Genomic DNA, 23813 nt, shown 5'->3' with positions numbered 1-23813 from the left:
GCACATTGTAGAGAAAATAAACCCTACACCAACATCCTTCCATGCTGTTGATGAGAATATTGACTGGTTCCACCTACACAGCAAAACTGAAACTGATGCTGAAGGTGCAGAAACCATATCAGTGTTGTGATATTGCCAAGAAAGTCGTTCGGAAATACCCACTTAAAATTTTCAAAGAGTACATGAGTGGGATGTTGGATATCTCGCTGCAATGGGGTTTTGCAAATTTGGTGCAATCCAATGAGGTACAAATGCTTATGGAGGACCTATATAATGTAGTCCATCACAGTCTGGCATGAAGGAGACCTTGGTGCATGTTTTGTTCATTCAAAGTGATTACTGACTAAAAGACTTTGACACTAAATCACCCAGTTGTTAAAGACAGTTAAGCTTCACCTATGCTTTGGTATTTGGATTTACAGTAGGTTAGAAGGGTTAATATGTTCAAGCTGGAGTTTGCATAATACTTCTCCAGCCTGCACTTTGGGTTCACAGATATTACCCTAGTTCAAACCTAAGATTCTGACATCTAGCTGCATTGGATAAAAACTATTTACCATTGATTCACAACCCAAGTCCAATTAAGTCTGTTCAGCCTTCTACCTCTAGAACCCATTTCACAACCTAAGGTGAGACAGAGTGCATGTGTTGACAAGACATTAAGTACATCTTTAGTGTAACAGCATAAACAAAGTAGGATTCAGACGCAACCAACTTCAAAGGCAGACTCATGAGGAAACTGTCTTGTGGTAGTTTGGGTTTCGGATTGAGGTGTTGAGGATTAAAGTCAACACTTAAACCAAATCAACACTTAACTTTGAAAGCTTATGAGAAAGACCAAAAAGTTAAATTTGGTTTTAAATAGCGAAAAAATTTAACATATAGTTGAAACAATATACAGTGCTGACATACACTGTGCAGATACACACAACCCTACAACATTTGGGCAGGAACATTTTTAACACCAACCCCATACTTAAGAGTTGGAATGTAATGTTCTTGGGTTTGAAAGCTTCCTTTTTTATCCAAATGTAACAAAGGTCCTTTCGGCCTTATACCTCAGTTTCAGCTTTAGTCTTTTGCCAGATTCAGTCAGCGTCTTCATGAGGCCTTTGTTTTTTGTTTTGGATTCCCACATCTTGCAAGGTGTTTATACTCGCATGGAAGTGTTTGAACAGATGAACATGGCACGTTCAGGTATCTAAAAATATGTGGTGTGTTGGAGGTGCTGCCTTAAAATGCCTATATGGCTGTGCTTCCAGTTTACTCAAATGATGGCTTAAAAAAAATATAATATTGCAGAATTTGAAGGTTTTAAACAGTTTAGTCCTGACTACCAACCTACTATTACCCACTGAAGCCAGTGCCTTCAAATAGCTGCCCACCTATCATAGATGAAAATGTATGGTACACATCTTTCACTTATCTCTTTCTAAAGCACCGTGCCGTAAACCAGCTTCAAGAATCCTCTAGCTGATTCTTATTTTTTTCCCTTATCTAAAATTACTTTTGAGAGCTGCTGGACTTCACAGGCACAAAAATACGCCGGACAGAAAAAGCTGAGCATCTGATCGGGTTTTCACTGTGCCTTTGATCAAGTGTTTATCTTGATTTAAAGAAGTCTCCTTTTCTCCTTAGAGATCGATAAGGGGAAGGCGGGAAAGTGTAATCTAGATAGGCAGTAAAGCTGACCACATATAGACAAAGCCAAGAAAAAAGAAAACACTGCTCAGCACCAGCCAATAAAGGGAACACAGCAGAGTAGCACATTCAAATTGTAACAGGGTTGAGTGAAATGAGATGGCAGTAAGGCTGCTAATTAGCCGGCACAATACTCAAGACCAACATCCATTCAGTTGAGCGTATTTATCTGATGCTTTCACTCTTTCAGTCTTGCACACACACATGCTGCTCTGCAAGCGATAACTGATTGACAGCTTTACTGACCTTCCATCGCGTACTTCATATCCTGGGCAAACAGATTCCACATGATCTCAGCGCTGATCTTTCCCGCATTCAGCTCCTGCGGAAACCTGGCGGGATCGAGAGAAATTCCAATCAGCCTCATTTCCACACAATGATACGCTCAACTGGACGGCCTAATGTCTTATCCTGCTCTGACTTTCTAGCAAATAACTTAACAGATGTGGAAGAGGATTTGGTTGGTTTATCTCACAATCTATTTCCCTCCTGCCATTCTCAAACTGGGTTGAGCCGAGGGTAAATCAAGATGAATGTTTAAGGATGAGAAAAACTGTGGGAGGAAACGTCAACGCTAAAGAGAGGCAGAGACGGTGGCAACCTATTTGGCAAGTAATCTGTTTTGAATGTCTATGGATTTTCAGTCAAAGTTTGAATTTCAGATGTCATTGGTTTAATTATCCGTGGCTTGGTAAAGTGATGGGAGGACATTTATGGATGACCAATTCAGCTCAGAAGAAGGTGATTTTATCTGGAAATATTTCACTTTTTATGGAGGCAATGTTGTTACAGTAAACAAAAGGCTATCCAAAATCCATGCACTGACAATCTAATGGGGAATTCATGTGGAAAAATAATGCACTGTATAAGACGTGCATTGAAACAATATTTATATCCCAGAACTTATTCACCTTTTGTCACTTTAAAACCACAAACTTCAAAATTGATGCATGGTTATCATTTTTCCCCCTGCTAAATACGTCTCAAAATATGAGGCGTGCATTTGTATTCAGTGCAACCAAGTATTGTCTAAATAATTGAACACCCCAGAAGAATTGTTAGGTCTATCTTTCAAAATGGAGTATGGCACAACCTGAAACCAACCTAGACATGGCCATTCGCCTAAGCTGACAGGCCAGTCAAGCAGAGCATTAAACTAGAAGAAGGGTCCATGGAAACTCAGCTCAGGTGAGAGTATGTAGACAGGACAACGATAAGCAGTGCACTCCACAAACCTGGCCTGCATCTAAAATAGGACAGCCATTCTAGAAAGGAAACCATAAAAAGTCCAGTTTTCCACAGGCAATTATATAATTCTTAATATTATTTTAAATACGTGAACATTCAAATCAGTCATCTGTGCAGTGGCCTCTTGATGGAGTTAATACATGGCAAAACTGGAAGAAAGTCTTTTACAAGCAGCAAAAGACTTGGGAGATGGCTCACATTCCAGTAGGACAATGACCCTAAACATAATAGGCAGAGGTGCAGTGGGACATTTTTTTTAAAGCATATTCATGTGATGGAATGAACCGATCAAAATCCAGACATAACTCAAATTCTAAATGTCAAGAATCAAGAAGCTTTATTGTCATTACGTGTTACTGTAGGAACACATAATGACATACATACGGAATTTTGGTGAGGCAGACACTGGCTCAGAATGCACAATTATACATAGCATGCAGACACAAGACATGATCTTATAAACAATTTGATTACAACCACAACACTCCCTCAGGGGCTTAAGTGTGTGTATGCTCTTTAGCAGCTATTGGACTCATTTACAAATCAAAAAAATTGGACAACAGACAACAATACTGTGCAATGAATTTTGTCTAAATAGTCTAAATAGACTGTCTCTAAGAGATTGAGTGTTCTAATACACATTTGCAAGTGAAAGACAGCATAAATGATTTGATTTACATTAGATCAGAAACCTGTGTAACCAGCAGTGTGTTTGTAACATGTAACAGATTATGAACTGGACTGGTGGTTTGTTCATTATCAGCAGGAGGATCCTGAATCCTTTCCCCTTTCCCTGATGGAAGGGGGACAAAAAGTACATTGCTCGGGTGTGTGGGATCTGTGGCAATAAATCTGGCCCTCTTCTGGACTCATGAAGCATAGACTGAGTCTATGTCCAGTGGACAGCATCCCACAATCCCCTGCACCACCTGTCCTAAACCCTCTCCTGCATTGTGCAGCTCCCATACCACACTGTTACACTGACACAAAATGCTTTCTATGGTAGCTCTGTAGAAGGATGTTTTTTTTAACAGCTAAGTAGAAAGTTCAGGCAGTTTCAGTTTCAGTTTCCTGAGAAAGAAGAGCCATTGTTGGCCCTTCTTCACCTGCTTGGTGATGAAGACCCATATTCGAGGATAGGTCAGAAGAGATGTGAAAGCCCAGAAACTGTATGCTGTCCACAGGCTCCACCACCTCCTCCTTGTATGCAGAGAGGAACGTGTTCAGATTTTTGGACCTCCTGTAGTCTATTGATTGAGGTAACCTTGACTGCAGGATGAATTCTCGCGGTATTTTTTGTGTTCACAAGCAGACAAAAATCCATCTTGTCCTGGATGTCCCACCTCAATCGTTTGGGCTCGAATTGAAAACGTTTCGAGCCAATCCAATACAGTATTATGGCAAATCACTTCTGGTACAGAAACAGGGTTTATGGCAAATCAAAACCAGAAGTAACAGTTTGTTTTTTTCTTCACTGTCATTCTAAGAATCTTTCTGCCTTCCTACATTTTTTAGTCTCATCATGCACAGACTGGGTGTATTAAGGCTGAAGCATACAATGAAAACACTTTATAGTGGAAATTAACATAAATCTGCAGTCAGTGCACAAATCTGGTATTGCTTTACAATTTTTTGTTATCAGTAGGAGGAAGATTTTTTTTTTCTGGATACATTCCTGCATGCCTCTTCTGCTTTAGCTGCAGTATTCTGCTTTATATTTCCTATCATAAGATCAGTTCTGCAGATCAGTTTGCTGGCTCAAATTTCCAAAGGCTTTGTTCCCACATAAATATTCTCAGAAGAGAGTAACAGGCTGACAGCTATTTCCCTCGGGCTGCAGAGCCCATTATTGAAAGGCAACAAGTCCGCTTGTAAGTTTATGGGCAAAAATCATCAGACTTGCTGTCAATCTTCAGCATGACCAAAAGAAGGTGGAGACACTGAGCATGAATATTGCAAAGCTGTCATTAGTTGGTATAGGAGAATAAAGCTCAGGGCATAAACAAAGTCTTAATAAGCGTCGTAAATCAGCAAGACAAAAAGGAAAAAAAGGAAAACAGTGCGGCGCAGAAGCAGGTATGTATGAGGGACACAAACGTACTACATTTTCATGCTTTATTTTTGCAGCTATGAAAACGGTTTATTATACTATACATAACAAATTTAAAGGGGCATACCTTTACTATACAATGAGGGATGAAGCAAGAAAGAGGTTTTTTCTACAAGGAAACGTCTTATCTGTTACATGATTTACAAGCAGCACTCCCTGTTTCATTAAACAACACTACAGCTCACTGCTGCTTAAAAGCATTTTTCTAGCGTAGCCCTGAGAAATCAACTGGTGACCTGAATGTAATGTTATAAAGCTTGATCGACCCTGACCAGTTATCAGCTGGTCGGATGGTGAAAACCCCCCAAAACTAAATGTTTTGCAAGTCAGCACTACACAATACATACCTGATACCAGCTCAGACTGACAACTTCCTACAATTAATCCTGAAGGAAGGAGATTAGTTATATCTTAGTCAGTACCATTGAGGTGCATAAAGCTGCTGTCAGATACCTATCTTGCCATGTATGCTGCCATTTTGAAAAATCTGTTACACAGTTCTGAGTTTGAGGATATGAAGGAGATTTTGTAGAACGTTAAGTCCTGTCAGGTCTTTTTAGTCTGTCTGTGTCGCTTTTAGTGCCCTCCCATTCTGTGTACACTGGATATATAAATGACATATGATTCACATTGTCCTGCTGTGTCATGACCAGGTGCATATTTTTCTGTGACGCCGCTGTCATTTTCTTCTTTTGTTTTTGTTTTTCTGTGTGACAAAGGATCAGCTGACTGTCTTAGAATGACATTTAATGGTGCAAGTTTCATTTTTGGTTTCAACCATCCTCCCCTTTGAGTGTCTGTGGCTCATAATGTGAGAGTAAAAGATGGTGTTATTTGGTCATGGCTGTGACATCTGAGTGCACATGAGATGTAAGAGCTGGAAATACTTCATTCTTATCTAGAGGATTTTTTTTTGACAAGATGGAACATTTGTGGCAGGCTTATCTGGTGATCAAATTGCGTATCCCACAGTGTTAAATGTGCAGGATGGATTATTTTTCTGAGGATTTATAATACCACTGAAACAAAAGGTTGTTTAAAAGGGCTATTTAAGGGGAAACAGTATTTTTTGAAAATGGCGAGGCATGTCTGCTGTTCTTTAGGCTTCAACCGCAAACAGAAAGCTAGCGTTTTAACAAATGCTCTATTTTATCCCACTGAGCTTCAACCTCTGTCACCATGGAACATACTGCATCTGGAAATGCTAACAGCTTCTTAGAAATCTGTTGACAAGGTTCTATGCTCTGCTGAGAATACACAGCACATGCTTTAGCAATGCTTACTGTCATAATCCCAAACATGAGAGGCAAACATTTTTTTTGTAAAAACCTGTTTTACAGAGAATGCTCTTTCACACACATTCATCTCTTCTCCAAATGTACATAATTAATGACCACTCATGCCAGGAAGGCAAGAAAATTCGGACTGCTGTGTTTACATCCTCTTTTATGATAGTTCTGAAACTGATATCAGAATTAGCTCAAATCTGTAAACGCACATTACAGCTTTAAAAAGCCAGCAATTGGATTCTGATCAGTGCACATCTTCTTGTTTCTTGAACCTAGCTAATGAACAACTTATGTTTCATTAACCTGATAATACCATACACCCATCCACTATCACATTTTAACAACAGACCCAATACTGAGTGTTTTGGCACCAAAACACCTCAGACCAGTCAAGGCATGAACAGGAAACATAAGAGGGTGTAGAAACGTGATACAGGCAGGATATTAACATGCATTTCTTTTTGCCCTGTGGTTTATGAGGTGCAATCTCTGTGGTCTGAGCTTATTTCCCACAGATGCCATCATATCCCATCAGATTGGCATCTGAGTGGCACAGAGACCACGGGATCAGCTCAGATTTCTTTAAGCTATTTCTTATTCTCCATAGTTTGCAGGTGACAACCTCTGCAGCAATAATGTCAGAATGCAGACTTCTCCTGCAGAATATTTGGTAGTAACAATGCGACCACTATTTCTCCTTTTCTTATCAAAGCGCCTTCTGTTGTAGCTTCTGCTCTACATTTCTTAACTGCAATCAGCAAAGAGATACTTTATATCTGTAATGCTCTTAACAAAATGGAAAAAAAATCTGATTAAAAATATGTGTTGAAATTTATGGAGACATTTGTCAACATATATCAACATTTCTATACACATCTGCAAATATCTTAATGTTACATACATTTGTTCTTCATTTAAACAGATCACAAAAGAAATGAACTAATTTGTTAAAACCTAAATAAGACTTCATACTTCCATAAAACACACTGGCTCAGACCGAATTGCAGTCCGAACTTGCATTTGATTCAGCACAATACTAATCAACGATTAGACGCCTTGGCAAAGCGTAGAGGGAAACAAAATGCAGAGATACGTACTGATTAATGACTGGTGTGTAGGCTGTGCGGTCCTCATCGATAACAGATACCATGAGAGTGATGAGTTTTGGCCAGAAGTCCAGGTTCTTTATAGACGGACCCTGCTCCTCTCTAGGAAGCTCCTGCTTCCGGCTCTGTTGAGAAGGAAATTTAGATAAAAAGGGTGAAGCAGTGCTTCACTGAGCACCAAATTAACAAAGAGACAAAGAATGAAATTACATTGGTAATTGCAGTGTTTTGCAGGGCATGAGTATGTATCTGATATTTGACATTCATATGCAAATCGGCAACATAAGAATTGGGTCACAGGAAGTTCGGTTTAAGGGAGATGTCGACAGTCGGACACAGCGACAAGGAGAAGCGTTGAGATGGGATAATTAAACTTAGATAATCATCCAAAACAGGATGTCAGCTATTTTATGCTCCTGACACTTGTTAGTTGTAATAGAAAAATATCTGAATTGTGGAATTGTCGGATGGATCTTCCCTACCGCCGTTGGTAATCAAATCCTGCCTTAGTCCTGACGGAAATACCATTAAAATGTTAGATTCAAAGAAAAAAGAATAGTATGTCAGAAACGTTTCCTTTCACTTATCTATCACTCAAGCAGCTGTGATACTGCTGACATATCTAAAATGCATCCTACATAAGTATAAATCTGTTTTCTCTTTTACCATGGGCATGTATTGGGCTGAAGGGTGGGAAGTTCTGTGTTTTAATGTGTCGGGACCGGGTCGGGACCGGGTACGCTGCTCATCAGCGCTGGATGTTTGTGTCTTAGGTTTGCAAAAGCAATGCAAAGAATGTTATTTCACTTGCCAAAAAAGCAAAACTCTAGCAGCCTGGCTTAGGTGGTAACTCAGTCGTGTATGATTATCAGATGTGTAGAAAGACAATGTGGGCACTTTAACTTAAATCTCTGTATCTTGCTACACCTTTTGAACCCAATGCAGAGACAAAATGGTATGACAGGAGGGTTTACCTTATGTAAGCCAACCCCATAAAAAGCATCATGTATTAAAGAAATTCATGCTCAAAACAACACACAGTACATTTAGACCTTTATGAGAGAGGTTGAGATTGAAATGCTACACTGAGTGAAGGAAGAGTTATTAGAGGAAAAGTCGCATAACAGAAACAAACCAATATATTTGTTATTATAATAAGACAATCCGGCTGAATAGAAAGCAGCATATATGCTTAATATATCCAAATCACACTAAGGCATAGCTCCCTTTTATTTCAAAGGTATAAAAAAACATGATGCCACGGGGAAATAACATAGCTCACCTTACTATGCAACTGAATCTAGCATACACGGTTTTATCACTATAAAAGCCAGGGTGCAATGTATTTTGTGGACATCTTGAATAATTCCTATGCATGACCACTAGTATGCAGTATATACTGCACATCTGAGCTAACTGTTACAGAGTTGATGCCACTGAGACTCAAACATCACAGCAATCACACAGGAACACCACTACTTAATCTCACACTACACAATTCTGTTTACACTGATGAAGATTCGCTCACTTCAACCTCCAGGACGCTTGAAGCTGAAACTGGCAGTCTGGCCTGCTTTCTGAATAATTCAGCTAGTAGCTACCTGAATGCTTGGGGGCAGATGTCCAAAAAAAAAAAAAAAAAACTAAAATGGGACAATGACGCCACATCCTGAAACAACAGAGCCCTGTGAGTTACACACCCTTGCCCCCATACACCTGCATTATCAAAAGGGGAGTGCATCAAAAGCAGCATAAATTCTTTAAAGACACGACAGCAGTTGATGTTCCAATAAATCTGCTTAATTTCCTCACAATTAGACATGTGTAAAGGTTGTTTTTCAGTACATCCACAAGTTAGGGAACACTGTGACAGCAGCTTTAATGTGCTTTAAATATAGGCATTTAAACTCAGAGACATGGTCTGTAGTCACATCAATAATTACTTATAGCTTAAGAAATATAAATCTTTTAGTGAATTCTAAAATCATTTTCAGTGATATTTGTATTTGCACATGGAAATGTTTGTCACAGGCTGTTGCGGAAACCTCTCATCCAATGTTACAGTACAAGGTGTTAAATCCAAAACCACTCACTGGCGCTACCATCTGTTACCCCCACACTTACTACGACGGCAGTGCTCTCCATTTAGAAAGTAACAGTCCCAATCGGTCAGTCTGGCATAAGCAGGTTACACATTAGGAAGGTAAAAAGGCCACTTTATGCAGAAAACACAGGGTTAAGTTTACGTGATTATTCTGCACACTATACAGAGCTCTATACTAAGCGAATCAGTGCACCCTATGCACTCGCTCACACTATTTGGGGCAAAGAAAATCTATGAACCATCTGGATTTTGAGAACACACCCTCACAATGGATGCTGCGTGTGTTCTCTTGTTTCTATACGAAATAGACTGGTGCGTGTTGTATTTCTGGTGCTAGGCAAATTTGATTAAAAATGAAACATATTCAAACCAGTTATTGAATAACTTATGCTGAATTATTTAATAACCCTTGTTATATTGACACTGTGCTTGTGTACATCTGGTGAAAAGAGCTCATTTATCCTCAACGCAATCGTTTGGACTGCGAATAATTCCCAATATAATCGACTAGTGTGTACATAGTGGCTTTAGATATATGGAGATTCAAGGCTTGTTATGCTGATCCGTTCCGTTGCTGACTTTGCATTTAGGAGTGTTTCAAAATTCAATCTCATGGCAACGAGAAACCCTGATAGAGATCACTGCTGATTCTGCAAAAGTCAACCCAAGGTTCATTCCTTACAAATCTTCTTGGCTAAAAGAGCTTCTGCCTTGCTTCTTGTTGGAAGACCTGAAAGGAGATTACGCCATTCCACTCTGCATCCCATCAGAGGTTCACACTCATTAAAGAGAATAAAATGTATCAAAGTTTCACCATTTTCCAATATTATTTTCCAAACTTTTTTCCCTAAATGAAGATAAAGACGACAAAATATTGTCATAGTTTTGGGTAGACTAATAATAGCTTGTGTTTAAATTTTTACCAAAACATAGTTTTTCAAAGAATTAAACCATAAAATTGTGGAAGCAATTGAGAGCATCAATAGGAAAGGCTGTGGCATTTAAAGATTTGTAGGATTTATTAAATAAATGTGATTTAGCCAGGCCTGTATTTCTAGACTTGAAGAAAACATTGGATTTTTTTTAACCATTTGTTGTGTTTTGTTATTATTGGTAAGTTACCAATTTTCTTGAGCGAATGCAAAGAAATTAACATCCTGTCGGAGTAATGCTGAGGGGTGTGCGTGGCTAGATGACATATTTTCTGACATGGTAGATGGTAATGATGGTGTACCTCAACATTCTACATTGGGTTTCCTGCTTTTCAGGTTATATTAACAGCTTTCCTAGACTTTTCCATCTCATGTTGTCTATATGGATGTTAAATGGAATTTTGCTACAGTATATACATTTGAAATTGTTATATTCTGATGTTAGAATTTTATGTTATCATGCAAAAGATAAACAAACTACAAAAAAATCAGTTGGAATGGTGAAGATGATTGGCTGTGTGACTCATGGTTGCATTGAATTTTGATGAAACTTAGTGTAACACTGCAGATCAAGATGATGCCATTTCATTGTATAAACATTATGTAATGGTGGGCTATTATAAAATTGGTAGGTACACATTTAAAAAGCTGTAAACAGATGTCAATTTCATTTTATCAAATACAAACACAAGCAGAACAATTTAATCATAGAAGGTTCAAAGATGTAATTGTATGATGTGATTCTGTCAGGTATAAATTATTGTCTGAGCAGCTGAAGACAAACTGGAAGGGCAACACTACAATGGGGAGCAAGACCATATAGACAAGCTTTAAAACTATTGGACAAAAAAGTCAAACTCCAAACAACACTATAGAATTTTAGCTATCATGATTATTCATCTTGAGAAAACAGAATAAAATATGCAGATATTTTAGTAGTGAATACAGCTTTTTCATAGTATAGCCACTTCGCAACTAATTAATACCAAATAGAACCAACCCCTGTCCACAAGTGCCGTAATCCAAGAAAATTGGAAGATCCTGCAAAGGAAAACTGGCTTTAAGCAATTAGTTTTCTCTAACTAGAAGCTAGCTAAACAAGCAGATATCACTGATAAATGAACTGTGCTGTTATTTTGTCTCATGTAAATTGTATCTATTGTTTTGCATGCACAAATCATGTGATTTAGGATCTTAATCTGTTTTATAGCAATAAACTGCCAAAGAATGCAAATGGAAATGAGCATTTACGACTAAATCTGGGACACTTGCATGATGAAGTGCAAATTAATGTGCATTGTGCCTTCCAAACAAATAAAAAACAAAAACAAAGAAGAAGGAAAGAAAAGACATTTGAAAATAGTGGTACATAACAGGTGGTTACTTTAGACAGTTGTAACCTCTAATTTTGGTTTCAGCCCCATGAGATTGAAAAAAGAAAACAATAAACTAAAGTGTCTGCAGGCGTGTCTTTGCTCATGTGTGTGTGTGTGTGTGTGTGTGTGTGTACATCTTAGTATAATAATATGCAAGCGCAAAGGACACCGAAGGTTGTGTCATCCCCGTTAAATGGAACAGAGTGTACATCTGACTAAAATGTGCTGTAGTTTCCCTTCCCTCATTGGTATTCACTTCCAGCAGGCCCACATACATTGTCAGAGGTGATTGAGTGGTCTGCTGTCTTAATACAGCCAAGAACACACCGCCTCCAATCGCACTTATGGTAGGAAGTAAATGCCGCAATGAGTCCTGCTAAGTTTCCGTACTTTAGTGGGTAGCGGGAGTAGAAATTGTCCTAGCATATAACCCCTCTGGAGTGTATATAGGGGTTTAAAATTATTGTTTTGCATATTCAAGTCCCCCAGTGGGAGGATTAGGCATTAGCATATATGGAGCTACAGATCATTTATTCTAATGTGTCAAAAAATACCAACTCTGATTAAAAGGTGGTCTCATGGAATAAAATCAAATTCCCAGGAGCATCAGCAATGTATACTATATATTGTTTATTATCTTGGCAAGTACACTGGCATATCTAACCACACATCATACAACTTAGGTCTGAGAATGAAGGAATAAAGACAACTTTGACATGCTAAGACGGAGGTTTAATATCTGTTCAGTCAGAACAGGGCATGTTACACATGATGTGATGACACTGTCTTGTTTTATTTATTATACCTGTTTATCTGGATATGAAAGGTTAATCCCATATGCACGGCCTATGTCTCTCAAGTGGTCAAATAATGTTAGCTAATTAATCAGATAATAGGTAAGTTGGAGCCACTCTTAGTAAACCAACTTCCTTCATGGTGTCTTTCCAATTCGATTGTTTGTCAGCGATGTAAAGTTTCCTTTGAGTATGACATAAAAACATAGTTTTACAATTGTAGGTTTTTCTATTGTTCTCATCTGATCTTTTGATTATTTATTTTTTTTAGATGTTTTCTTTTCCTTAAATGAAACTTGTGCTCGGCGCCAAATCTGTACCAAGGACTACTGTTCTGTGTTAGTACTAAAATCAAACACATCCAGAAAAGAAAAAAAAGAAAGAAAAACACAGGACTTTGCCCAAAGAGAGAAGTAGATTTCCAATTTCTCTTACATTCATTTTTGGAAATGTGGATCACCTATTCATAGCTTTAGGAAATAGATTATGCCATCTTTCTTTCCATTTTTCTTTGCTCATTTGTAGTGGGTGAACTACGTAGATACCGCAGGCATGTGGTCCTTTTGACCAGTTCTATGATCTCTTTCCCATTCTTTCATAGCATCTTACCAGAACCTCTGTTTTGTATATGAATTAAAACTAGATCCCCCTGCCTGTAAACCACAAATCAGAGACAGAGATCGTCACTGTTTTTATGCGCAAGATACCTCATTGTAAATGGGATATTTCCCCGCTTGCTTGGACACTGTGTCAGCTCTTGTGTCGCCACACTCAGTCACAGTTAGCGATTGGGGAATTGTGGTCTGGAATGGGTTTTCTCCGCGGTGTCAGAGGCTACCTAGTTTATGTGAACAAAATCATTTATCATCACAGCAAGGTTTACTTTTGGTTGAGGCAGATGTGTTTTTTTTTTTCTTCTTTATGCAGTAAAACTATCTACTGTGATACTGTGGCAGATGAGAATGTAATTAGTGCAAGTGTCTATCGCACAAGTTTGGTAATTGCTTACAACCCCTTAGGGTTTTCTAAACAAAGGAAGCTTATTATTCAGCTTCTGAAGAGACTTCAGCCTATTGCAACCCAAGAAAACATTATCACCATCACTGCAGAGGTCACTCTCTCTGGGAATTGAACTTTAAGATGATTGGACACAGATGCGTTTGACAGATTATTTTTTTCTCAGGTGAAACCAAAAGCAAAAAACTGAGCCAATTGTGTTTTTGTTTTTTTGTGTTTGGACAACATAAACTGAAAGTGCTCTTACTCAGAGATGTTTTTCATCAAACTTTTTTATCAGTAAGGTTTAACATTTAAGAGCCAAGTACTCAGAGCCAAAATATTAAAAAATGATTTACTCTAAAACATAAATAAATCACAAATTACCTTTCAATTGTTTTGCTAAACAGTAATTTTAAAGCACACCTTTGTCAAACTAGAAGTACCTTTTGATTTTTTGATTTTGATACCCACAAAGCACAAGAATCAGAACAAATTTGCAACCTCACAACCACAAAGCCTGACACTGACTGTAAAAGGGAACAGTCTGTTTTCTTGACAAAAAACATATTTTAAGTGAAGATGTGGGTAGTAACTAGTTACAATTACTCAGTTACATTTACCTGAGCAACTTTTTGAACAAAATGTACTTTTAAGAGTAGTTTTACTGCACTGTACTTTTTACTTTTACTTGAGCCATAATATTACTGAAGTATCGCTACACTTACTTGAGTAAACTTTCTGGCTACTCTACCTACGGCGAGTAACTTCATGAATAAAGAACAGAATTGTTTTAACCAAAAATGCATCAGAGAGACTAAAACTTTATGCCAAAGTGAGACTGCTTCGTACACGAGCTTTGTTATTTTAATGTTGCTTTCTATCTGCTGAAGTCATTGAGCTATTTTGAGGTCAAATAAATGTACAGTAGATATTGTCAATGGAAGTACTTTGCTCTGCTCTAACATACTGTATATCTATCTATCTATCTATCTATCTATCTCTCTCTCTCTCTCTCTCTCTGTCTCTCTCTCTCTCTCTCTCTCTCTCTCTCTCTCTATATCTCTCTCTCTCTCTCTCTCTCTCTATATCTCTCTCTCTCTCTCTCTCTCTATATATATATATATATATATATATATATATATATATATATATATATATATATATATATATATATATATATATATATACAACTGCTGTAAGTATAGGTTTCAAGTTTGATCCTGTTATTATTTGTATATTGTTTTCATTTTTGTCTTTAAAATATTCTAATTTACACATAACCTTTTTTGTCTGACCCATTACACAATTTTTTAATATTAAATCAACTGTTATGATTAGTTAATCAGTACTTGACTAGCCTTCTTACTGAATTGTTTTTTACTCTTACTTATTTCTTGGCTGACTACTTTTTACTTTTACTTGAGTAAAACTATCTTGAAGTAGTGCTACTCTTACTTGAGTACAGTTTTTGACTACTCTACCCACCTCTGTTTAAATGTGAATATACCCAATGGAAAATATAAAGCATAAAAAACACTTTTTGCTATAAACGTCATTAATGTGGGAAAAAGGGTAGAATAGTAAGCACAGATGAGAAGGATGAATTTATTTTCACCCACCAAAAATTTGGAAACACGTTTTACCCAAGGGAAATTAAGATATTTAAATGTTGGATTCATTGGAAGGAACAACCCAAACCTGAGGCTGCAGGAGGTGACATGGTTTCTGCTGATAGCTCAAACAGGAGTCAACAGCCAGACCATCAAAATGACGCCAACTTTTGTTTGTGGACATGAAGCTTATATGGCAAGAAAATGTGTCGTTTTACGTTTTATGTATCTTCTGTCAGTACAACCATCTGTTTGATGGACATTGCATTAAATTAATATCCACTCTTTCTGTTTGTTTGATTTTTTCACTTCAGTTACAACTTTGTTGCCTTTGCTTGGGCAAAATATGCAAAACAAAAGGTTAGACGTTTATAATCACTGCACGGTTATCTAATTTAATATAGGCTATTCCGATGATTGTTTTGGATTGGGAAATGAAACTGGTGAGGCCTGTGTGCCACAGAGAAAGAAGGCTAATCATAACCAAAGCAGAAATTACATCTTTCTGAATACCGTCCTTCAGCACTGTTGAGTGGCAGACTGGGTTTACCACAGAAGCTCTTTGAATGCCTGGGAAGGATGATGGTCTGTGAGGTTATTCTGACTTCCTCCTCCCTCAAAATAAATCGTCACTTTAGGAATTCAGATTGGAACTGCAGAGTCCAATCTCAGAAATGTTGTTATGGGGTGGCATTTCTTTTATAAACTCAGTACAGCATTTCAAATGTAATCCAGTGTGCTGGTTTTATTTCTCTAAAACTTTTTTTTTACACATATCTCAATTTTAGACACTGAAAAAAATATCACGGTGAGCTACAAGCCATGACTATATAGCCCGTGTTTTACAACGGCATTACTGCTGGAATGTTTATGTCCTTCTGGGTAATCACCATGGCTCCTAAAAAGATGAAATCACTGGAATACTGTTTTATTGTCTGAGAGATGATTTTTATCTCGGCTGCTTTCATATGTGCTGCAGACTCTTCAAGTCTTTCTATCAAAGTTGCACTAGACACTGTACTTTTTATTGCCTGATAAATGTCAGTTGTGATATATAGACTATTGATTTTCAGCCATGCAGGGATTAATTTATATTTTTCCCACATTGCCGCCCATCAATACAACCACACCAAAGTTGAAAGGGAAGATATCATTTTGTGTGACAGTATGTAGGTTTTGGTCGATAAAGGTATAATTTGAGACAGATTTCAGCGATGTGATTTTTAAAGACAAACTCCAGGTCATTTTTCTCCGTTTATAACAATATTAAAAATGAGACATTAACCTTTTTGCCAAAAGATATTCTGAAGACCTTTTGCTATAGTCTTGACCCCCACAAGGTAATATTGGTATTGAGGTAATATTTACATCAGATCCCATTTCCCAAATCCAGCATACAGTACACAAGAGGATGATACAGGAGCGTCCACAGACTCACACTACTTTAATGGCAGCTATCCTACTTTTGTTCAATATCACACTTGTTCTGGCCATATAATCCCTTACAGTTCACAATGGTTACAGATTTATAGCCCAAGGTGACCAGGGAGTCATATAGCCGTGTCAATCTTAACCCCCCATCCTATGTACGAATTAGTCAGATGATAGTGAAATGTGATAAAAACACGTGTAGATTATGAAATGAAAGGACGTCTATCATTAGGATCTTGAATATTGAGTTAACATGTGGAAATATGACACATGACGATTACCTGGTCAAGAAGCTGGTTGTAGAGTTCATGACAGTTGTCAAAAATGTATTTGTACGTAGAATCTAGACAAGCCTTCACACAGTCCTTCACTACCATACTGGCTCTCGGTGGACTCTGAAGCTCTTGCACCTGTCAAACAAACACACAATGGTTTGTGAAACGTATACAACATTAAAACCGCTTAAATGACAAACATCGGCCAACCCATATAAGAAACACATACAATATGAACTTTCTGTTAACTTTGTATTGTGTGGGTGCTTCCTTTTTCTAACTTTTGACAGCTTGCATAACTGCTAAAAATGTCAAAAAGCTGCTATACAGTGGTATGTAATGTTAACAGAAAGAAAACACATGTTCTTAGGTTGCCACTCTAGAAATCAAAATGTTTAAACGAATCTCTGGAGGGCCTAATTGTTTCCCCAATGGTATTACAGCCCACTGAGAAAGATTTGTTCAATGTTTTAAAAAGGTATGATTTCAAAATCTCTAAAATTGTTAACGTTATCGTTCCTATGGTTTTCAGTCCTTCTAATAAGATGCCAGGGAAAGTGCCGGACTGAACTATCTTTTCTCAGCTGGTACGAGCAGATATATCCCCTCCCTGACTTGTTTCTGTTTTATTGTTTCTCACTCATACACTTCTTCCCTCTTCTAAAAATAAACAAAGTAAGCTGTTTGGGAAGTCATGGGGTGGAAACTAAAGGAGCACCACCCACCACTATTATTAGGTTAAGACAGTTAAAGTTATAGTTGGCAATCCTGTTCAGAAACACTTTTTATCATACTGGGTAAAATCATCCTTCTATCCTAAAATTAGTCAATACATTGTGTATTCAGAAAAATGAGGTTAAAAAATCCATCTTTATGGGAGCTGCAGGCTTGTAAAAACTGTGACCCATCACTGTCATTTGCATCAAAGGGTGCGGATTTGTCAGAGTTTTGTTCATGCTCTCATTCCCATCTGTACCTCAAGTTTCTGGGGTATAACCTTATCTATTTGTTGTCCCACAGGTCATCATTCTGATGTGCTCATGTAACAACAGAGTGCATGCTCTTTCCTTGTTAAGTGTCCACTTGCAGGCTGTGCACTTCTAGTATTTATGTATCCGAATTAGCTTAGTGGTTAGTTTCAATGTTAGCTATTCATTGTAGCTCTGCTGCTCTCACCGTAGACTTTGAACATGGCTGAGAGTTGCAAGAAGCAAATCGCTTACAAGTTTATGAGAAGAAAATTAAGGCCTCAGTAGAAATAAATAAGACCAAAGTAGATTTGGGAGAATTTTTCATGCGATGCCCCTGAAGAGCAGAAGAGCAGGTAAGGTGGTCTTGCACATGCGCAGTTATTCAAAAAGGGACTTGGGGAACTAGAAAAATTGCAGACTCTAGCTTTAAGAAAGTATAGTTACAGTTATTTAGCCTATTGGACTCCTGGTGTCACTATAAAAAGCAGATGCATGTTTACTTAGGAGCTGCTGCTAAATCTAAAGCATGGTTTTCCTACATATCCTTGACTTCCCCAAACACTTTACATCTGTTACAAAAAATTAGGTGTAACGATCTAATGTGCGACCTGTCCAGGGTGTACCCCGCCTCTCGCCCATTGACAGCTGGAGATAGGCTCCAGCACCCCTCGCGACCCCAACAGGGATAGACGTCTAGTAAAATGGATGGATGGATCTAATGTGTTAGATGTCATTAACTCATGACTTGACATGATTTCTAGTGTAATCATTTGTTATCAACATAGTTTCCAGCAGAAACTAGAATAAAAAACTGTTTGCTAAATCATGAGTAAATGATATAGCACACTGTTTTTAAACACTGACAATAACCTCAACTGTGTTTTGATAACCCTTTTTAATGTGTCTTATCTCCAAAATTGTTCTTTAATAATCAATGTTATTTTAGCAGCAGTAAGAAGCATTCTATCTTTTGTTAAACATAAAAAGAATTAGATAAGATTTTACATTTTAGTGTCAAATCTTAATGTAAATGATATTTAGTTGCTCTTTTTACACAAGGTGAGAATCTCATAGCAACCTGTTCCTACTAAAAGTTGAACTCACCGCAAAATCAACTTTTCTTCAGATAAACTGTAAAATTGGGCGTAGTTCAATTCAAATTCAAAAATACTTTTTTTATCCAAAAGGCAAATTAACTCCCACCTTCGGGAGAACTTTAAACACGTCCCAAGGGAGGCGGGGGACATTGAGTCTGAATGGACCCCCGCTCCGACTAGGCGGCTAGTCGGAGCTGTGGCCGCAAGGTTGTCGGTGCATGTCGCGGCGGCAACCCTCGAAACGTCAAGCTGAAGAAGGAGTCCTACCGGGCTTTTTTGGCCTGTGGGACTCCGGAAGCAGCTGATGTGTACCGGCAGTCGAAGCGGCAGGCGGCTCGGCTGGTCGCCGAGGCAAAAACTCGGGCGTGGGAAGAGTTCGGAGAAGCCATGGAGAAGGACTTCCGTACGGCTTCGAAGCGATTCTGGTCCACTATCCGGCGTCTCAGGAGGGGGAAGCAGTGCAGTACCAACACTGTTTACAGTGGGGGTGGTGTGCTGCTGACCTCGACTCGGGACGTCGTGCGTTGGTGGGCGGAATACTTCGAAGACCTCCTTAATCCCACCAACACGTCTTCCATTGAGGAAGCAGAGCCTGAGGACTCTGGGTCGGGTTCTCCCATCTCTGGGGCTGAGGTTGCCGAGGTTGTTAAAAAGCTCCTCGGTGGCAAGGCCCCGGGGGTGGATGAGATTCGCCCTGAGTACCTTAAGGCTCTGGATGTTGTGGGGCTGTGTTGGTTAACGCGGCTCTGCAGCATTGCGTGGACATCGGGGGCTGTTCCCCTGGATTGGCAGACTGGGGTGGTGGTCCCCCTATTTAAAAAGGGGGACCGGAGGGTGTGTTCCAACTACAGAGGAATCACACTCTTAAGCCTCCCTGGTAAGGTCTATTCAGGGGTTCTGGAAAGGAGGGTCCGTCGGATAGTCGAATCTCGGATTCAGGAAGAGCAGTGTGGTTTTCGTCCTGGCCGTGGAACACTGGACCAGCTCTATACCCTCAGCAGGATTCTTGAGGGGGCATGGGAGTTTGCCCAACCAGTCTACATGTGCTTTGTGGATCTGGAGAAGGCATTCGACCGTGTCCCCCGGGGGATCCTGTGGGGGGTACTCCGGGAGTATGGAGTACCGGACCCTTTAATAAGGGCTGTCAGGTCTCTGTACGACCGGTGTCAGAGTCTGGTCCGCATTGCCGGCAGTAAGTCGGACTCGTTTCCGGTGAGAGTTGGACTCCGCCAAGGTTGCCCTTTGTCACCGATTCTGTTCATAACTTTTATGGACAGAATTTCTAGGCGCAGCCAAGGTGTTGAGGGGATCCGTTTTGGTGGCCTTAGGATTGCGTCTCTGCTATTCGCGGATGACGTGGTCCTATTGGCTTCATCAGGGTGTGATCTACAGCTCTCACTGGAGCGGTTCGCAGCCGAGTGCGAAGCGGCCGGGATGAAAATCAGTGCCTCCAAATCCGAGACCATGGTCTTGAACCGGAAAAGGGTAGAGTGCCTTTTCGGGGTTGGGGAGGATGTGCTGCCCCTAGCGGAGGAGTTCAAGTATCTTGGGGTCTTGTTCACGAATGAGGGGAAGATGGAGCGGGAGATCGACAGGCGGATTGGTGCAGCGTCTGCTGTGAAGCGGGCGCTGTACCGATCCGTTGTGGTGAGGAGAGAGCTGAGCCAAAAGGCGAAGCTCTCGATTTACCGGTCGATCTACGTTCCTACCCTCATCTATGGTCACGAGCTTTGGGTCGTGACCGAAAGAACGAGATCCCGGATACAAGCGGCTGAAATGAGTTTTCTCCGTAGTGTGTCTGGGCTCTCCCTTAGAGATAGGGTGAGGAACTCAGTCATCCAGGGAGGACTCAGAGTAGAGCCGCTGCTCCTCCACGTCGAGAGGAGCCAGTTGAGGTGGCTCGGGCATCTGGTCAGGATGCCTCCTGGATGCCTCCCTGGAGAGGTGTTCCGGGCACGTCCCACCGGGAGGAGGCCCAGGGGAAGACCCAGGACACGCTGGAGGGACTATGTCTCCCGGCTGGCCTGGGAACGCCTTGGGATTCCTCCTGAGGAGCTGGCCCAAGTGGCCGGGAGAGGGACGTCTGGGCCTCCCTACTGAAGCTGCTACCCCCGCGACCCGACCCCGGATAAGTGGAAGAAGACGGACGGCAAATTAAATAAGTAAGGGTGCTACTTTAATGTTAATGTGCACTTCGTTACATATTTATGGGAACTTGTTTATTTCTGCAAAAAAAATTTGTCTTAAAACCATCCTAGTGCTGCCCTCTTAGGGTTGAACAGTGGATAATGCAGTTGAATTTTCCTATTAGTTCAAATGGTACATGCTGTCATCAAAGGTGCATGCTTTCGTCGTGATAGTGATGCATTTAAGGGATGAATAATCCTCTGCCTAAAAAGACAGATCTGTGGCAAAACAACCAGATGTCACCCTCGTCACTCCATGTCTCAACAGGACACTTTCCCTTGTCCTGACCATGGCAGTGAAGGGCACTGCTTAAAACTCCCACCGCTCATCCGTGTCCCTTGGAACCGCCCACTTTGGTGGCATTTTCAAGATGTGTCTGGGGGTGGGGGTATGCCTTTACTTGTAAAAGGCATATTTTACACTTTAAAGTGTAAAATAAATTTACACTTTAAAGTTTAAATTTATTATTGAATATTCAAAAGTACTTAATATCTTACATCCACAAACCCGATCTAACAAGATGGTGCGTATCTAAAGGGGGCCCTGGTTAGGCGGTAGGGTACATCCTTGGTCAAAAGTCCATCCCCGGGCCAACTCACAGGACAAGTATCCATACAGGCATAGATAGAGAGGACAAACTAAATCTTAATAATATAAAACCAGTGTCCCTTAACTTTTATTTAACCTTTTTATCACAGATCCAAAAATTCAAGTGTAAAGGAAACAAAAGAGAAGAATTGCTTATATTGCTAAAAATAGATACAGTATGTAAGTGTTTTACATAAATGCGCCCACACTTAGATTCTGTAACCCTACTACTGATGACCAACATGATGTATGCTTTTCTATCGTCCATGTATGCATTTAGGTATTGCAAAAATCCAACAGGCCATCTTGAGGTCACACTTAGCTGAAAATTAGCTCCACATCTCATCAGCGATGTTAGTTCAGTTGTAGCCAGTTATTGATTACAAATGTCATAATCCTCCGACTCCTCAATTTTTGTCTATTTTCGACCATCTGAATCTTTGCCAAAAGTTGCCCAAAAGATGTCCAAACTAGGTTATACCCCTTTTTTATTCATTATTTTATCATATGTATTTTATTTAACTTGTAGAACATGTTAATTATTACAATTATTGCAGCCTAAAATAATCAAATCAAGCTATGTAAACACATTCATCAAAATCCAATCAATAAACTAAATCAGCAAAATATTGTGAATATTTTGCTGGGCCATCTCTGTGTCACTTATTCCCAATGCAACTCAGTTGCCTGGCAACAGCTGTGGGGCCGTGACACAACGGCTTGCAGAGCATCGCGTTACGTTGTTTTATAGAGAGAAAATGTCTTCCAATGCGGTTCAATGTATAAACGATCACGGTTGTTTTCATTTGTGTCAGAGAACATCCCATTATTCAGAAGATGATGAAAAAGACTCATTTCAGGAAAAGTCATCACCTGTTGTGGTGCAATACAGAATATATGGGAATTGCATCAATTGGTTGTTCTAGTGTTGCGGAGACAAAAGTTGATAACAATATCAATTATGGTTCTGGTTAATAAAATTCTGCTTTCTTTACTGTGCCAAATTTTCAACTTTAAAGTAGTTTTATGTCATCCCTCCTGACAGCCGCAGGGCAGTGCTGAATGATCCCTTTGTGCATGCGCAAAAGGGATCATTCAATACAGACGCGGTCACATCTGTGACAGACTGGATGACCAATCAGAACCTTCCATATAGTCTGCCGTCATCCAAGGCTCTGTTCCTACAGAAACGTCTCGCGAATGCAAGGATTCTGAGAGACAGAGATGCTGTGGCGGTCATCTGAGCTGCATAGAATCGGAGTTACATACGTAACTTTCGTTATAAGGCACATTTTCAGTTTTTTGCTGCTGGCCAAAACTACCAGATCAGTGGAGCCGAAATAACTGACTCACTACAGGTTTGACCTACATAACAATGCACTTTTTGCGATTATGTAACAGTATCACATTTTTGTTTAGACGTGTAAACCAAGCGGGGAGTTTTTTTTTTGTTTTGTTTTTTTTCCCACTTATTTAGGTCGAACAAATGAAACGTAATTGTTGATGAATGCACCAGCATTTAGGTGCATCTGCAGGTCACCGTGGAATGGCTGTGGCTATGTGTGAGCAGCGGTCCATAATGTATACACAGAAGGGCTTAACATTGGTATGGCACAGAGTGAAGGCTTTGACGACCTAACGTGACAGTTTTCTTCCCTCTCCTTACAGCTGCCATCTCAGCGCTGCCTCAGTGCTCCAGCGCAGACACCCATATAAAGAAAGCTACAGTAGAAGGAGCAAGTCAGTGTTCTCTCATTATCTGGGTGAAGAACAGGGAACAAGGAATATGTGGTACATTTTCACCATTAGAACTGCAAAGTGTTCATTTTGACCCCCTGAGCATTTGTAGAGCTGTGTAGCTCTTTGAAATTACACCTCACAGTTTATGAATGTTCCTAAAATATGTTTTTTAACATCTCTTCAGTAATTGGATATTTGTCACATAAAAAATAGGAGTTAGGACAACGTGTACCTTCAATCACTGAGATGGTAATT

At 39.6% G+C, this 23813-nt stretch overlaps 1 protein-coding gene across 3 annotated transcripts in view; it reads right to left on the bottom strand.

Moving 5' to 3' along the window:
• LOC105916397 (protein unc-13 homolog C) overlaps positions 1–23813 on the bottom strand; it is a 181036-nt gene that overhangs the window by 66974 nt on the left and 90249 nt on the right. For all 3 annotated transcript variants that reach the window (XM_021309664.2, XM_036136264.1, XM_036136263.1), the window contains 3 exons: positions 16982–17110; positions 7446–7579; positions 1948–2033 (listed from right to left, as the gene is read on the bottom strand). In XM_021309664.2, coding sequence (XP_021165339.2) covers positions 1948–2033; positions 7446–7579; positions 16982–17110 — 349 coding nt within the window. The remainder of the gene's footprint in view (positions 1–1947; positions 2034–7445; positions 7580–16981; positions 17111–23813) is intronic.

Source organism: Fundulus heteroclitus, chromosome 4, assembly GCF_011125445.2.
Source record: "Fundulus heteroclitus isolate FHET01 chromosome 4, MU-UCD_Fhet_4.1, whole genome shotgun sequence".
NCBI classification, from domain to species: Eukaryota; Metazoa; Chordata; class Actinopteri; order Cyprinodontiformes; family Fundulidae; genus Fundulus; species Fundulus heteroclitus.
Note: the sequence above shows the minus strand (reverse complement) of the source record. Positions and strands in the feature narration are given on the sequence as shown.